Source organism: Haliotis cracherodii, unplaced genomic scaffold, assembly GCF_022045235.1.
Source record: "Haliotis cracherodii isolate W230 unplaced genomic scaffold, xgHalCrac1.p SCAF_16, whole genome shotgun sequence".
In the NCBI taxonomy this organism is placed as follows: Eukaryota; Metazoa; Mollusca; class Gastropoda; order Lepetellida; family Haliotidae; genus Haliotis; species Haliotis cracherodii.
This window is the reverse complement of record NW_027266271.1, coordinates 17764191-17781905: the sequence shown is the minus strand read 5'-3', so window position 1 is coordinate 17781905 and position 17715 is coordinate 17764191. Positions and strand designations below refer to the sequence as shown.

The 17715-nt window shown below is 42.9% G+C and overlaps 1 protein-coding gene across 2 annotated transcripts in view; it reads left to right on the top strand.

The window, feature by feature from the left end:
• The window catches only part of LOC139463893 (cubilin-like), a 99500-nt gene that overhangs the window by 62363 nt on the left and 19422 nt on the right, over positions 1-17715 (top strand). For both annotated transcript variants that reach the window (XM_071245309.1, XM_071245310.1), the window contains 13 exons: positions 1448-1632; positions 2251-2621; positions 3831-4009; positions 4868-5074; positions 5805-5945; positions 7549-7730; positions 9098-9266; positions 9946-10146; positions 12986-13138; positions 13307-13428; positions 14137-14359; positions 15422-15603; positions 17140-17299. In XM_071245309.1, coding sequence (XP_071101410.1) covers positions 1448-1632; positions 2251-2621; positions 3831-4009; positions 4868-5074; positions 5805-5945; positions 7549-7730; positions 9098-9266; positions 9946-10146; positions 12986-13138; positions 13307-13428; positions 14137-14359; positions 15422-15603; positions 17140-17299 — 2475 coding nt within the window. The remainder of the gene's footprint in view (positions 1-1447; positions 1633-2250; positions 2622-3830; positions 4010-4867; positions 5075-5804; positions 5946-7548; positions 7731-9097; positions 9267-9945; positions 10147-12985; positions 13139-13306; positions 13429-14136; positions 14360-15421; positions 15604-17139; positions 17300-17715) is intronic.

The window sequence follows — 17715 nt, the reverse complement described above, 5'->3', positions numbered from 1 at the left end:
GGTGCACATCAGTCAAAGGCGCCGCGATTTGCTGTGCAGAGTTGCGTCCCTTGGGCACGCCAGAAACCTATGATCTTGGGTTTGAATCCCGGTTCGCCCTGATTATGTTTTTAGGTTTGTCAACCCCATGCCCACGCTCATGGGTTTCACCGAAGTGGTAAACATCTGAGACCTGCATCACTTCGGGCATTCCTCCCAGATTACGCTGACACACCGTGATATAACTGGAATACTGTAAAAAGCGGTGTTAAACCCAACTCACTCACTCACCCACTCACCCACTCACTGCAAGTAATCTTTATGAGCGCCTCGTACTAAGGGACTGGTAATTTATTACAGGTGGAGGGTGCAAAAGAGGGATTGCCAAAATTTATCACGACTATAAGTGTAGGGGGCCATAAAAAAAAAGACAGTTTTATCTTTTACAAAAACTTTGTTTAGAAATTTGAACAATATTTAGAGACTGGTCATTTATTATATGGAGGGGCGTCATAAAAAAATGTTACATAAAATAGGGGTGAGGGGGGTCAGCAAAATATAATACAGTCCTAAGACCAATCCCCATCTGAGCTGTGGAATGGCTTTCTCAGTGTGCTAGCACTATAACACCAACATCAGTCCGTACTAGAACAAGCAGCCACACATTCACACGCACTCAAGCGCACGCGTACGCACATGCATACACACACACTCACATACATGAACGTCTCTATATAAATTTAATAACCTTGAATGTCATGTTGAACCCCATTTCACCTCAGCTCTAAGAACACTCTCCTACCCAGAGTTCCAAGCAGGCGGCAGCCAGCCAGCATAGTACCTCTGCCCCAGGCCAGACTTTCACAGTCCATTCAAGATATTGCATATACTTTTCATCCATTTCATGTTTGACAAGTCTACACATTTTCATAAATAAATGTCAAAGAATGGTTACGGTTCATTAAGAAAGTATCCTAATACGTGGAAATCTACTTGTTTTTGCGTAGTTATCCTTTGTTTACATTGTTTGTACGGCTCCACGTTCTGTCATTGAAGCCCAAAGGAGAGCTGGCGATACGGTCACTTTGATGTATAAATATGTATTGTCATGCAACTCACTGTCGCAGTTATAGTAGCATATCTATATAATTATGCAAAACAATATGTAAAGCACCCCCAAATGGATTAGTCCATTCTATACTGATTTCTGAAAAAGCGCATTTGTTTACAAACAAGAGAAAAGTCTGGTTACGTCATATGCAAATTAGCCTGTGGCAGCGGTGTTATACTGAGTCAACACTGCATCTGAGTGTGCTCTATGAACTCAGGGCACTTATCCTGGCAAATAGTATTAGGGAGAACTAATTTTCTTATCGTTTTTGCAAGAGTCCAAAAACCATCAGTTAAATAGTAAACATTTTTGTTTCATTACCCTGTTCTGTCTAACCCTGTATCCATATCTGCGCAGCTTGTGGTGGCGTGTTTACGGCAACAACCGGCATGATCCAGAGTCCCAACTATCCCAGTCCCTACCCTGCCAATGCCAACTGCTCTTGGACAGTTTCGGTCCTCAATGGACGTACCATATCTGTCAACTTCAACCAGACGTTCAACATCCCCAGTACAGCCGCCTGTGACACTGACTATGTGATGGTAGGTCAAGTTCACACACTTCCGATCTGGTTGCCTCGTTTCTTTCCTTTAACTGTGTATTGCTCAATACACTTTTCCCTTCCCATCATCAAAACATAACAGGTCGTGTATATAGAGATTACTACACAAGTGACTGACAGAGACCATTTATCTTACCAGTTGCTTTAAGATTTATCTGATAAGCGAAAGAGTTTTTAGATAAATTATACATGCCAATTACAATCAAAGTCAGAAACTATGTAAACTTTCATGCATTACATTATTATGAAGGGGACCTACTGTCCTTTGATCATGATATCAATCACTAGATTGTCTGGTCCAGACTCAATTATTTACAGACGGCCGTCATATAGCTGGAATATTGCTGAGTGCCGCGTTATACAACCAACCAACCAACTGTCCTTTGAAGGCTGTGGTATTTTGTTTGAATTGTTTGACTGATCTTTGGATTTGAGATGATGACGATGATGATGAGGGTGGTGATGATGATGGCTGTTCTGTGGTGCTAAAAACATGCTTCTAGATATCATGACATAATTACCAAACTTTGCAATTTACTGGCATAGTCAAAATACAATACCAGTAATTATTTAATTCATACATCAAATTATTTTAAAGCTCCTGAATGGACGATCAGCCACAGCGCCTCCTCTTGGCAATGGAACCAACCGTGGCAACCAGCTCGGCCACTACTGTGGCGCCACTCGCCCAGCAGTCCTGCAGACATCCAGCAACCGTCTTTTTGTCAACTTTGTGTCCGACAGCTCCGGTAGCGCCAATGGCTTCCGATTGATCTTTTCTGAGGTGGCCATTACCTGTGGAGGAAGCATCACCCTCACCAACGCCGTGAGGAACGGCTACATCACCTCCCCCAACTACCCTGCCAGTTACCCCCACAACGTGGACTGTGCTTGGATCATCACTGCTCCAGCAAATGAGAGGGTTATGCTACATTTCGAGGACCAGTTCAACATTGAGAATAATCCTTCGTAAGAGAACATTTATACCTGTATGACCACTCCCACAATTCAATGAGATTGCTTTATTTATCCTATATTTATAATTATCATTAATTGTTTTAAAATGATAAAATCTGCGTGAAATTTTCAGAATTAATACTCTAATTCAAAACCTCTTGAGGACATTCACTCATTATTGATAGGAACAAGCATACCAAGTTTCATATTGTTTCGTCCTGTAGTCCCTGAAGTTATTGTTGACATATTTATTTATAATAATTAACTTTATTACCTAGTTGTGTTTAAGGAGTTCTGTGGATTTACAAAGTATCCACACCATTTTTTAATTGTAAATTATTAATTATCATTAGTTATCATTTTTAGATGCTGGGTGAATCCAGGTAGTTAGCTCTCAGGGAGTCGATTTCCAAAATGAGAAAATCTTTGTGTGAATATGTCAGAATTTAAACTCACTATGGGTGCAACCAGATATGGCATGTTTCAGGTTCTTTGGCCCAGTGGTTTTGAGGGCAATCTCATTAAAATCAGATCTGAGTTCTTGGTACCGTTAAACAAAGATCCGAGGACATCCCATCACGGGTCACATCAGAACGAACTTTTGCGAACTTTGACCGACCACTAAAACGACTAACAAGAAGTTGACATCAGCCAATTAGAAAGCAGCTTTCTCAATTTACGGCACTCGTTTCAACCTAGTGACTTCCATTTTAGACAATGCTTGAAAAATATGTTGACACAGTTCTCGATTACAATTTTGAAAACTGAGCAAACAAACATTCCGGAATGTCTAAGATATGGTTGCGATTGTATGGCAGTGCTTCCCAGTTACTATGCATTCCCTCCTCCATTCAAATGTTTATCCCACGGAAGCGAGAGATGGATGATAATTTTGATGGAATCAGTTGTATGGACTGTAACTGTTGCTTCGAATACCCCGTGTTAACCATTTCGAGGTTGCATGATTAGAACACACTTTCTGACTGTCACTTTCATGATCTGGTAAGCAACACTTTGATTGGTCGGATGAAAGGTCATTCTGATGTGACCCCTAATGGGATGTCCTCAGATCTATGATTAGCGATAGCGACAACTAAGATCTGATTTTAATGAGATTGTTTTGAGGGGGAAATGTTTTAAGATGACCATGATATTCATTAGTTTTCAGGTTAGCTAAAAATTCACCTTACCCTACATCCCTTAACTTGAATTTGTCTGCAGATGTAGATATGACTATATCGAAGTTCGTGACGGTGGAGCAGTGACGTCACCACTGTTGCAGCGTGTCTGTGGCACCACCCTCCCCAGCACCCAGGTCTCCACAGGCAATGTGATGTTTGCCCGATTCCGAACTGACAACAGTGTCACACGTGTTGGCTTCAAGGCTCGATATGAGATAGGTGAGATTGTTAAGAATATTCAGTCTTGTGCAGAGTTGCGTCCCTTGGACACGCCAGGAACCTATGATTGTGGTTTGGGGGGTTTATGGTGTTCATGATAAAATCGAACAATTGTTTCAACCTTGGTATTTTATTGAAAAATATTTTGGGAAAAACAGATTTGGGTATGTTTTCTAAAATCCTTAAGAGATATTTTGAAATGTTATTCATACTTTTGTGTTTTAATATGTAATGAGTGAGTGAGTGAGTATGGTTTTACGCCGCTTTTAGCAATATTCCAGCAATATCACGGCGAGGGGACATCAGAAATGGGCTTCACCCATTGTACCCATGTTGGGAATCGAACCGGGGTCTTTGGCCTGATGAACAAACGCTTTAACCACTAGGCTACCCGACCACCTCCTTTTGCATTGTACAAGCAGTTGTCTCTTGACAAACAGATTACGTGATTGTCCTAGCAGACCTTCGTATATCTTCATTTTTGTAAAGTTCATACATGTATAAGGGGGCACGGATGGCCCAGTCGTCTAAGTCGCCGCGATTCGCTGTGCAGAGTTGTGGCCTTGGGCATGCCAGACACCTATGATTGTGGGTTCGAATCCCGGTTCACTACGATTTATTTTTCTAGGTTTGTCAGCAACATACCCATGCTCGTGGGTTCCACCAAAGTGGTAAACGTCTAAGACCTGCATCACTTCAGACTTTTCTCCCACATTAAGCTGACACGCCGTGATATAACTGGAATACTGTTCAAAGTATTAAACCCAACTCACTCACTCACTCATACATGTATAAGGTTCAAATGTGCTACTTTTATATACTTGTATACTTACATGCTTCAAATATTTTGTTCCTAAGCAACTTGTGGTGGCAGGATCAATGGCGCCAATGGAACCATCACTAGCCCGAACTATCCCCAGAATTATGACGCAAATCTGGATTGTGAATGGTACATCTTTGCACCAGATGGCCACTACATGACCTTCACCTTTGCTTCCTTTAACCTTCAAAGTTCAACCAACTGTGCTTCAGACTCTCTGGTGATCAGAGAAGTCAATGAAACTGGTTTGTTTGCGTTCACCTTTTTTACAAAGTGTATTTGGCATGGGGAGGAAATGTGAATGTGCCCAAACATATATGAATGTGCCCAGCCATATGTGAATATGGTGATTAACATGTAAATATGTCCAAACAAATGTGAATGTGCTAATGAATATGTAAATGTGCCCAAATTTATGTGAATGTGCTGATATAAAGATGTAAATGTGCCCAAACATATGTGAATATTGTGATAAACATGTGAAAGTGCCCACACATATGTGAATGTTGTGATAAACATGTGAATGTGCCTACCAGGCCATAAATGTGGGAAATATGCAGTTGGCATATAGTGCTAAAAATATTATAGTCTTGGTTCTCAGGCACTGTCTGCATCATCATAAAGTTCGTCACACATTTTGATTTTATTTTCATTTTGGAATACAAATCCTTGAATACTTGGAAGTCCAATGGTAGTAAAATACTGTATTCCAGTATTTTACTCATCAAGGAATTCATTTATGTAGGGAGGCCCTTTGCCAGGTTGATTGTACAATACAGTTTATTTGGTTACACAACTGTTTATTTGGTTACATACTAGTTTGAACAACAACATAAAAACAAAAAAACAAAAAAACACACTGCCTGCCCGCACTATATTTTCAAAAGTCATTGCCTGAGAACCAATTCTTCTTCTTTTTTAAGCCTAATATAACTGATTCAGTATGTTCTTCATAGGGTGACATTTCTTCCACAGGAAATGTACTGTTCAACAACTGTGGCTCAAGGACTGTTTCACCCATTGACACATCAGACAGCTTTGCCTATGTCCGGTTCAAGACTGACTCCACCATTGCTGCCCAAGGCTTCAGTATATTCTTCCAGGCCAGTTTAGAAGGTTTGTTTGTTTGTTTGTTTGTTTGTTTGTTTGTTGATGCAATTCTGATACGATGGCACACCATCAACCAAGTCTCCGAGTCTGACCACCTGATCTATGATTTTTCCTCTCACGACTAGCATAGGCTGCAGAGACGACAGGGTTTTAAGGAAACTGGTCATTTGTGTCTGGGGTCTGGGGGGCATTCAGATATTTTTAATGTGCTAATGTACTGAAAATACTGCTTCTCATACTTTTTATTTTCCCCATGTTCTTGACTCCTTTTCAGTACCTATACCCTGAAAAGACCAAATTTAAAAAGAATTTATGACCCTCCCCAAATATGTGTACCATTTTTATAGCCCTCCCCTGATTCCCTCTGACCCCCTCCCCTGATTCCCTCCGAACCCCCTCCCCTGATTCCCTCTGAACCCCCTCCCCTAAATCCCTCTGAACCCCCTCCCCTGATTCCCTCTGAAACCCCTCCCCTGACTCCCTCTGAACCCCCTCCCTTGACTCCCTCTGAACCCCCTCCCCTGACTCCCTCTGACCCCCTCCCCGATTCCCTCTGAAACCCCTCCCCTGACTCCCTCTGAAACCCCTCCCCTGACTCCCTCTGAAACCCCTCCCCTGACTCCCTCTGAACCCCCTCCCTTGACTCCCTCTGAACCCCCTCCCCTGACTCCCTCTGACCCCCCCCCTGATTCCCTCTGACCCCCCCCCCTGATTCCCTCTGAACCCCCTCCCCGATTCCCTCTGAACCCCCTCCCTTGACTCCCTCTGAACCCCCTCCCCTGACTCCCTCTGACCCCCCCCCTGATTCCCTCTGACCCCCCCCCTGATTCCCTCTGAACCCCCTCCCCGATTCCCTCTGAACCCCCTCCCCGATTCCCTCTGAACCCCCTCCCCTGATTCCCTCCGAACCCCCTCCCCTGACTCCCTCTGAACCCCCTCCCCGATTCCCTCTGAACCCCCTCCCCTGACTCCCTCTGACCCCCTCCCCTGAGTCCCTCTGACCCCCCCCCCTGATTCCCTCTGAAACCCCTCCCCTGATTCCCTCTGAACCCCCTCCCCTGACTCCCTCTGAACCCTCCCCTGATTCCCTCTGAACCCCCTCCCCTGACTCACTCTGAACCCCCTCCCCTGATTCCAGCTGACCCCCCTCCCCTGATTCCCTCTGAACCCCCTCCCCTGATTCCCTCTGAACCCCCTCCCCTGATTCCCTCTGAACCCCCTCCCCTGATTCCCTCTGAACCCCCTCCCCTGATTCCCTCTGAACCCCCTCCCCTGATTCCCTCTGAACCCCCTCCCTTGACTCCCTCTGACCACCCTCCCCTGATTCCCTCTGACCCCCCTCCCCTGATTCCCTCTGAACCCCCTCCCCTGATTCCAGCTGACCCCCCTCCCTGATTCCCTCTGACCCCCCTCCCCTGATTTCCTCTGACCACCAATTGTGTGAATGGCGGGTGCTACCAGTAGAGCAGGACATGCATACACTTTTCGTGAACACCAGGTGTCATCACTGATTTTCACCAATGGAATCTATTAAGGGAAGTAATCAAGACTGAATATTCTCTGGGGTTGACATTTAAACTTCACAATGATTTACTGTTTCTATTTACAGTTTGTGGCGGTGACCTGGTTACGCCATCAGGTGTAATAACGTCACCTAACTACCCAGGACTGTATGCTCATAATCGCGTTTGTGAGTGGAGAATACAGGTACCGGCAGGCAGAAAAGTGACCTTGACCTTCACAGATTTCCGACTTGAAGCCTCAAGAACATGTAGCTGGGATTACATTGAGGTGAATTATATCCTACCTATCTCAAATACAAACATACCGTATTCACCATATTAAGCACCTGCTCTTATTTGTTCCCCCTGACTAAATAAGTATTTTTGATAATCTCCCCATACTAAGACCGATAATTCATATTTTCTTGAGTACATAACAAAAAAGTTGGAAAGGAAAAGAAAAAACTAACTTAGTTATACCTATAAATATCCTCATTGCCAAAAGGGGGCGGTCGGGTAGACTAGTGGTTAAAGCATTCGCTCGTCACGCCGAAGACCTTGGTTTGATTCCCAACATGGGTACAATGGGTGAAGCCCATTTCTGGTGTCCCCCGCCGTGATATTGCTGGAATATTGCTAAAAGCAGCGTAAAACCACACTCACTCACTTACTCATTGCCAAAAGAAATGGAAACCATTGAAACATGTAGAGAAGTAGCAAGGTTAAGGAGAGATGTTTCCAATGTGTTCCACTTAATGACAAAACTAACAATCAGTAACAGTGTCTCTATTCTTATTACGATATGCTGCACGTGATTTCAAAATTGTACATGATAATCCTCGAGACAAATGGTGCAACTCAAATCATGGATCTATGACGTCAGTGATGCGTGTGTGAGCATTGGTTCACACATAACAGTATGTTTGTTTGTGCCTCTAACCAATTAATATCTTGAATATGAGTAATTCTTCATATATTTACCAACATGTATGGTGGTCGTGTATCTTTTGTAGGTGAGTATATACAAAATAGTTCACCATGTTTGATCTGTGTGTGTTCACTGCTGTTAGATTACTTATAACAAATTTAAATCATTGTGTACGGTTTTAATAAGCACCCGTATGTCTACTAAACATTTATACATTCATTACAAAGCTAAATCAAAGGTTGCAAGGTTTGCTGTAGCCATCATGATCGCCAAACAATTTTGTAGACAATGTCACAAAAACAACCTGTCCCAATTCTTCTGATAAACCTCTTGATAGATTGAGATGAAGCATTGTTTGTTTGTTTATTTGTTGTTTAACGCCGCTCTCAGCAATATTCCATCTATATGACTGCGGTCTGTAAATAATTGAATCTGGACCAGACAATCCAGTGATTGGCACCATGAGCACTGATCCATGCAATTGGGATACGATGACATGCATCAATCAAGTCAACGAGCCCAAGGGACGCAACTCTGCACAGCTAATTGCGGCGCCTCAGACGACTGGGCCCCCCCTGCCCCCCCATTGCTAGTATTATACATATGATTCTATCAGAAATGTATGGATATTTGTTTTAAAAATTGAGAACAGGTATGCCTTGGAATGAAGCACATATTGCTTATTTTGACGTCCTTACAGATAATTAATTGAAAATATTTTTCTCAAGGCTTACAATGGTATCCTATCCAACTCTCCGAGAATCGGTCGTTACTGTGGTGACACCCAACCTGGCATTATCGAGTCGTCAGGAAATTACATGCGTATCAAGTTCCGAACTGATGGATCTGTCACTAATGGCGGCTTCAGTGCATCCTACACTTCAAACACTGAAGCAGGTAACATAATGTTTCATTATTTTTTTTCAGTGTGTAAACTACACATATATACTACTCAAAAGAAGTAAAGGGACACACAATCGTTTCATATGACTATAGTTAATTGATGATGCAAAACAAATTTAATCTTTCAGCTTTTGGCATCATATTATGTAGATTTAGATTAACTACCAATAATATTACACTTACTAATATTAACTTGACCAAAAGAAATCTTTTTTTATTTTGGAGCTTGGACAAGACACTTAGGTCGTAGACTGATAATTTTGTTGCACCAACGCGTGCTTGTTTGTTTGTTGTTTAACGTCCAGTTCTATGATGGCGTAAATAATCGAGTCTGCACCAGACAATCCAGTGATTGATATCATGAACAACAATCAACACAATCGGGATATGATGACATTGATCAATAAAGTCAGCTAGCCTGACCACCCAATCCCATTAATCGCCTCTTAGCCGCCTCTTACGACAAGCACAGGTTGCTGAAGACCTATTCTATCTCTGACCTTCACAGGTTGTTTGTACAAAAGAGACCTAGCGGTTAAAGCGTTTGTTGGGTTACCTGGGTTACCTGGGTTTGATTCCTGACATGGTAGCAACATGTGACTCATATTATTGGGATAATGCTTGAACCTTTGCTACAAGCACCTTGGTATTGTACTCCCTCATTCACACGTAGATTGTGGTGGCATCATCAACGGCGCCGGCAACATCACATCACCTGGCTATTTTGAGAACGGCAATTACACCAACAACCTGGAGTGTCTGTGGACCGTCAACAATCCAGTGAATGTGAACTCTTCCATCAAGGTGATCGTCAGGGACTTGGAACTGGAACGGCATGTGCAGTGCCGATTTGACTTCATCAACATCAGAGAAGGTACACAGAGTCTTGGTGCAGATTTGTGGTCATCATGCTCCTCCGTCTTCCTCAACCTCCTCCTTGTTACACTTCCTCAACCTCCTCCTTGTTACACTTCCTCAACCTCCTCCTTGTTACATTTCCTCAATCTCCTCCTTGTTACACTTCCTCAACCTCCTCCTTGTTACACTTCCTCAACCTCCTCCTTGTTACATTTCCTCAATCTCCTCCTTGTTACACTTCCTCAACCTCCTCCTTGTTACACTTCCTCAACCTCCTCCTTGTTACACTTCCTCAACCTCCTCCTTGTTACACTTCCTCAACCTCCTCCTTGTTACGCTTCCTCAACCTCCTCCTCGTTACACTTCCTCAACCTCCTCCTCGTTACACTTCCTCAACCTCATCCTTGTTACACTTCCTCAACCTCCTCCTTGTGACATTTCCTCAACCTCCTGCTCCTCCTTGATACAATTCCTCAACCTCCTCCTTGTTACAATTCCTCAACCTCCTCCTTAGTACATTTCCTCAATCTCCTCCTTGTTACACTTCCTCAACCTCCTCCTTGTTACATTTCCTCAACCTCCTCCTTGTTACATTTCCTCAACCTCCTCCTTGTTACGCTTCCTCAACCTCCTCCTCGTTACACTTCCTCAACCTCCTCCTCGTTACACTTCCTCAACCTCCTCCTTGTTACACTTCCTCAACCTCCTCCTTGTTACACTTCCTCAACCTCCTCCTTGTTACACTTCCTCAACCTCCTCCTTGTTACACTTCCTCAATCTCCTCCTTGTTACACTTCCTCAACCTCCTCCTTGTTACACTTCCTCAACCTCCTCCTTGTTACACTTCCTCAACCTCCTCCTTGTTACGCTTCCTCAACCTCCTCCTCGTTACACTTCCTCAACCTCCTCCTCGTTACACTTCCTCAACCTCATCCTTGTTACACTTCCTCAACCTCCTCCTTGTGACATTTCCTCAACCTCCTGCTCCTCCTTGATACAATTCCTCAACCTCCTCCTTGTTACAATTCCTCAACCTCCTCCTTAGTACATTTCCTCAATCTCCTCCTTGTTACACTTCCTCAACCTCCTCCTTGTTACATTTCCTCAACCTCCTCCTTGTTACATTTCCTCAACCTCCTCCTTGTAACACTTAATCAACCTCATCCTCGTTACACTTCCTCAACCTCCTCCTTGTTACACTTCCTCAATCTCCTCCTTGTTACACTTCCTCAACCTCATCCTCGTTACACTTCCTCAACCTCCTCCTTGTTACACTTCCTCAACCTCCTCCTTGTGACACTTCCTCAACCTCCTCCTTGTTACACTTCCTCAACCTCCTCCTTGTTACATTTCCTCAATCTCCTCCTTGTTACACTTCCTCAACCTCCTCCTTGTTACATTTCCTCAACCTCCTCCTTGTTACACTTCCTCAATCTCCTCCTTGTTACACTTCCTCAACCTCCTCCTTGTTACATTTCCTTAACCTCCTCCTTGTTACACTTCCTCAATCTCCTCCTTGTGACACTTCCTCAACCTCCTCCTTGTTACACTTCCTCAACCTCCTCCTTGTGACATTTCCTCAACCTCCTCCTTGTTACACTTCCTCAACCTCCTCCTCGTTACACTTCCTCAATCTCCTCCTTGTTACATTTCCTCAACCTCCTCCTTGTTACACTTCCTTAACCTCCTCCTTGTTACACTTCCTCAATCTCCTCCTTGTGACACTTCCTCAACCTCCTCCTTGTTACACTTCCTCAACCTCCTCCTTGTGACATTTCCTCAACCTCCTCCTTGTTACACTTCCTCAACCTCCTCCTCGTTACACTTCCTCAACCTCCTCCTTGTGACATTTCCTCAACCTCCTCCTCGTTACACTTCCTCAACCTCCTCCTTGTTACACTTCCTCAACCTCCTCCTCGTTACACTTCCTCAACCTCCTCCTTGTTACATTTCCTCAATCTCCTCCTTGTTACACTTCCTCAATCTCCTCCTTGTTACACTTCCTCAACCTCCTCCTTGTTACACTTCCTTAACCTCCTCCTTGTTACACTTCCTCAATCTCCTCCTTGTTACACTTCCTCAACCTCCTCCTCGTTACACTTCCTCAACCTCCTCCTTGTTACACTTCCTCAACCTCCTCCTTGTGACACTTCCTCAACCTCCTCCTTGTTACACTTCCTCAACCTCCTCCTTGTTACACTTCCTCAACCTCATCCTCGTTACACTTCCTCAACCTCCTCCTTGTTACACTTCCTCAACCTCCTCCTCGTTACACTTCCTCAACCTCATCCTTGTTACACTTCCTCAACCTCCTCCTTGTTACACTTCCTCAACCTCCTTGTTACACTTCCTCAACCTCCTTGTTTCACTTCCTCAACCTCCTCCTTGTTACACTTCCTCAACCTCCTCCGTGTTACACTTCCTCAATCTCCTCCTTTTTACATGACATAGGTAGTATATATATATGGTTGTTGAATATTTGCAAAAAATCTTTCCAGACTGCCGGACAGGCAACTCTCAAGTGTTATGGACCCAGTCAGAAAGTTTTTTAATTTGAATGGACCAACTATTTGCAAATGATAACAAAATCAGTCAGCGTATTGTTTTAATATATACATACAATTTTGGTATCATGTTTTATCCTTAACATCATCGTGTCAGTTGTAATGAGTTGTAAACCAACTTTTATTCATATCTTTGACATATGGTTTAAAAAATCAACACTTCCATCAGGCATGCGATTTCAAAAGGTGTCAAGACATTTGGGCAGGCAGGTATTTCCATCGCTTGTGATATCGTTGTATCCTGTTCATGTTGAGCTAAATGTCTACAAAATAATACCATCTTTCTTCCAGGAACTGGTCAAAACGCTCCGCTCCTGGTACAGTTCTGTGGCAACAACACAATTCCAAGACCCTTTGTGTCTCCAGTGCCCTCCTTATGGTTGAGATTCAAGACTGACCACTCCATTGTAGGACGAGGCTTTTGGCTGGATCTTGAAACAACATGTGAGTCAATATGAATCAACCGATTTAAGCTCACATATAGGTTTTATATTTTATTCATGTTTATTTCAAACAGAGATCTGCCTCAGGCAGTTGAAAAAAATGCTTATGTGACTACATATGATTTCTGGAATGGATAACGGAAAACATGAATATTTTCATTGCTTTCAGCATGCGGAGGTGTTCTGACACAGCGCTCTGGTACAATCACAAGTCCCAACTATCCAGCTACGTATAACCATGGCGACGCCTGTGCCTGGCAGATCCTGGCTCCAGAAGGCACCAGAATAAGGGTAATACCCACTACGAAGAAATCTTCTGAATTATGATTTGTGAGCTTAGTGTAAATGTAGGTGATGAAAATAGTGAGTGAGATATTTAGGAGATATGAATTGTCAACCGATCTTGAGGGGTATGTGGTGTTATTTTGTTCTGACCTTCATTCATATCAATCATAAATATATGTTCTACATTTGTCAGCACAACAGTGGAAACACCTCAGACCTGCATCACTTTAGGCTTTCCTCCCACTTTAAGCTGACACTGTGATTTACTTTCTTTGTTTGTTTGTTGTTTAACGCCTCACTCAGCAATATTCCAGCTGTAAACAATCAAGTCTGGACCAGACAATCTAGTGATTGACATCATGAGCATTGATCCACGCAATTGGGATAAGATGGCATGCATCAACAAAGTCACCCGATCCCGTTAGCCTCTTAAGACAAGCATAGTTGCCTTTTACCGCAAGCATGGGTTGCTGAAGACCTATTCTAACCCGGATCTTCACAGGTCACTGCAATATATGTGGAATACTGTTTAAACTCAGCTCCCTCTGTCACTCAACACTCATTTGGTTATATGTTTTCAACACAGTTTTACGACTACTGAATGTGAATTGAAATTCACCCCTTCTTTTCAAGAGAGCTGTTTCAACAATCGTTCCATGTTACAGCATGGAAAAAGAAAATAAGTCTTCATGATTGCCCTTGTGTTGTTCTCAGGTCCGCTTCGTGTCAGTGAACCTTGAAAGTTCCCCAACTTGTCAGTATGACTACCTTCAAGTTTTCAATGGCGGCTACGGCGACTCGCCACTGATTGGCACCTACTGCACCAGTACACCTCCTGACTTCCTGTCCCAGAGCAACTCGGTCCGACTCGTCTTCCTGACTGATGCTGCTGTTGGAGGAGGTGGATTTAAAGTGACGTATAGTTTTGAAACAAACGGTAAGAACCTCCACCTTAACAATTGCAATATATCTCCATGCTTTAATGATAAATACTCTCCATCTCTATCTCTGGCTGGTGATGTATTATAGGTGCGTGCATGCGTACGAACATAAAAATGTTACACATAAAGTGTGTGTGTGTGTTTCAGCAGTATGATACAGCCCTAAAGCCAGTCTCCCTGCCCCATCCTCATCCCTAAGAAATGACCAGTCCCTGACTTCCCACAGAATTTCTGTCGCTCGTGAAAGTAATTTGATTGGACATCTATGTTTAGTGTTGTGCCATTGAAATAGGACGCAAAATAAATCTATGGTATTGGAACAGGTTTTTTTAATTATTATTACTTGATAAAAAATGACAGGAATGACAAACTGCCGGGTAGAAAAAAGCCTACAACCAAACAAGAAACGATTATTCAGTGGTGATGTATTGGATGGGGTATAATAGTTGTGCCTTGGATTTTAGTTTTGCCGTGTTTTGGTGGCCGTTCCCAGCCTGATGGGGGGCACGGGTGGCCCAGTTGTCTAAGGCACCGCAATTCGTTCTGCAGAGTTGATTCCCTTGGACACACTAGAAACCTATGATTGTGGGTTCAAATCCCGGTTCGGCCCCGATTATGTTTCTAGGTTTGTCAGCAACATGCCCCGTGCTCGTTGGTTTCACTGAAGTGGTAAACGTCCAAGACCTGCATCACTTCAGGCTTTCCTCCCCCATTAAGCTGACACGCCGCGATACAACTGGAAAACTGTAAAAAGTGGCGTTAAACCCAACTAACTCACTCACTCTCAGCCTGATCACTTTTCTGTTACGTTTGTAAATATTTTGCAGGCAGTTTACTAGAATGAATAATATGTATATTAATATGATAGATACTCGAGGATAAACCTCGACCTGTAATCATTGGTAGATGATTCGTAATATGGACAAAGAAATGGTTTTGCTTCAAATACACTTCCTAGCTTGAACAACTGAAAATAATCCTTGTCGGTGAACCATTTCTTTTTTCAGCCAGTATATTAGTCTTAAAATGACCGCTCTCTTGACTCTCTGTATTTTCAGGATGTGGAGGTCTGTTCCATAGCAACCAAGGGACTTTGATGAGCCCGAACTATCCTAATGCATACCCACACAACACACAGTGCGAGTGGGACATTAATGTGGACAGTGGGTACACTGTTCAGATGACCTTCCAGTCCTTTGACCTTGAGGCTGGAACCAGATGTCAATATGACTATGTCCAGGTGAGTTGTTGCCAGATGACCTTGAATACAAGGTCATGAAGCACCAGTAGGAAGATGAGCTACAAATTGTTTGTGCGTTCCATTAGTAAAATTTGAGTGACTTGAGTCAAATGATGTCACCATATTTCTGGCAAGCAGGGTTAACTAGATTTAACCCGAGTTAACCAGTGTTAACAAGCACCATACCCGTGCTCGTGGGTTTTTACCGAAGTGGCAAATGTCTGAGACCTGCATCACTTCACGCTTTCCCCCCACATTAAGCTGACACGCCGGGATATAACTGGAATACTGTTAAAAGCAGCGTTAGACCCAGTTCACTCACTCACTTCTTCTTTCGGTCTTATTGTGAAAATGCCCTAGAACAAAGTTTCCAGCTTAAAAAAACATTACACCTGAACACATCCCAGCATCGCCATGGTCACTACCCCAACAAATTGGTCACACACTATAGTCCCGTGGATATCAACCAAGCCAAACTGACCCCCTGACACAACATAACACATGATACTCTTTCTTATCGCTAATGTTTGGGAACGTGTTTTGAATGCATAGTGTGAGATAGGATAAGTATATTTAAGAATTGACTTTCACTTTGTGCGAGTTCATTGGAGTATGAACCTTCATAGAGTGAGGGCCAAACTGTATGAACGCACAATGTTACATGGCCCTCACATGCTTAACAGGAACAACTTTTGTAGTTTCTGTAAACAATGTACTTGAATAATATCCTCATTAGATGGGAAGGGTCTGTTATGAACTACCTCAGTAAGTCACTCACAATAACAGCGCGTCGTAATACATTTACATAAAGTACAGGACGTCAAAATGGCGGACACGATAAACGTGACGGGAGAGATTTCCGAAGTTTTTGATGAACCTGTGGCTATTACAAGTGGTAGTCATCACTGGTCAATTGGCCGATCACTGAAAGGTGATTGTAGAGATATGTCAAACAGATGCTAAATTTAAGGAACATTCACATAATGCTGTAGACTGTCACTGTAGTCTAGACATGGATCAAGTCGATACCAAGGTAGTTTGAATGTGCTTTTCTTCGTTTTGTTCTCTAAGAAGGGTTGTAGCGAGGATATCCTTGAATGGACATGCAAACAAACTCGCTGACTTATCCCAATGTATGCTACAACGCTAAGTTCAAGATTAAAGGGTCTAAATGATGAGAAACAACGTTTCTGTATTTATTCATGCGCGGGAATTCCCAGGGGTTCCCCCGAGAATGTAGGCCGTCAGTGTTGGTGTCATTTCAAGGACATGGTCTTGTGAAAAACATATGAACATCAAATTGTTTCTTTCATGCACTTATGAGCGTCAATATCGCGGTCATGTTACCGACCTCTCGTCCAATGAAAAAAGCTGTATATTGTGTAAACTTCAAATTACAAATTATAAAAATATGATTCATTGTAAAATTTTCAATTTTTATGTGTCTGTAATAAAGGGTTGCATTATTTATTCTTCATCTGTATTGGAGTAGTGTTGTGATTTCTGAGGAGTGATTTATCATGTGTTTCTGTTCAGATGAGCGATGTTCTGACCAATGGGACACTAATTTCTGGTCAGCGTTGGTGTAGCACCACAGTGCCTGACCAGTTTACTTCAATGACCAACCGTATGAAGGTCAAGTTTAGGTCAGACTTCAGTGCCAGAGGAGATGGATTCGCAGCCAACTGGACAACATGTGAGTTGGAGCAGATAGAATAACAATTACCGTATTCGACGTAATAAGCGCCCCGCTCTAATAAGCGCCCACGGCGATTATTGATAACATATTGGCTAGTGAACAATCCGAATTAGCACCCCTTCTGATTGATCAATATACACAAGACTTATTTATTCGCGTATAATACGCATTCGTGTGTTATGTGCACCCTTAATTATGGGCAATTAAATTCTGGAAAAGTATATCTGTTGTATATAATCATTTCAGGCTGTCAGCATAAACCACGAAATATATCTTTCAATTCTGTTTGGTTCCACCAAATTATATTCTAATAAGAGACCAATATTTCGAACTTTGAGAGCGCCCTGGGCGCTTATTATGTCGAATGCGGTACCCTTATTTTCAACACCTTCAAATATACAAGTATATGGTTA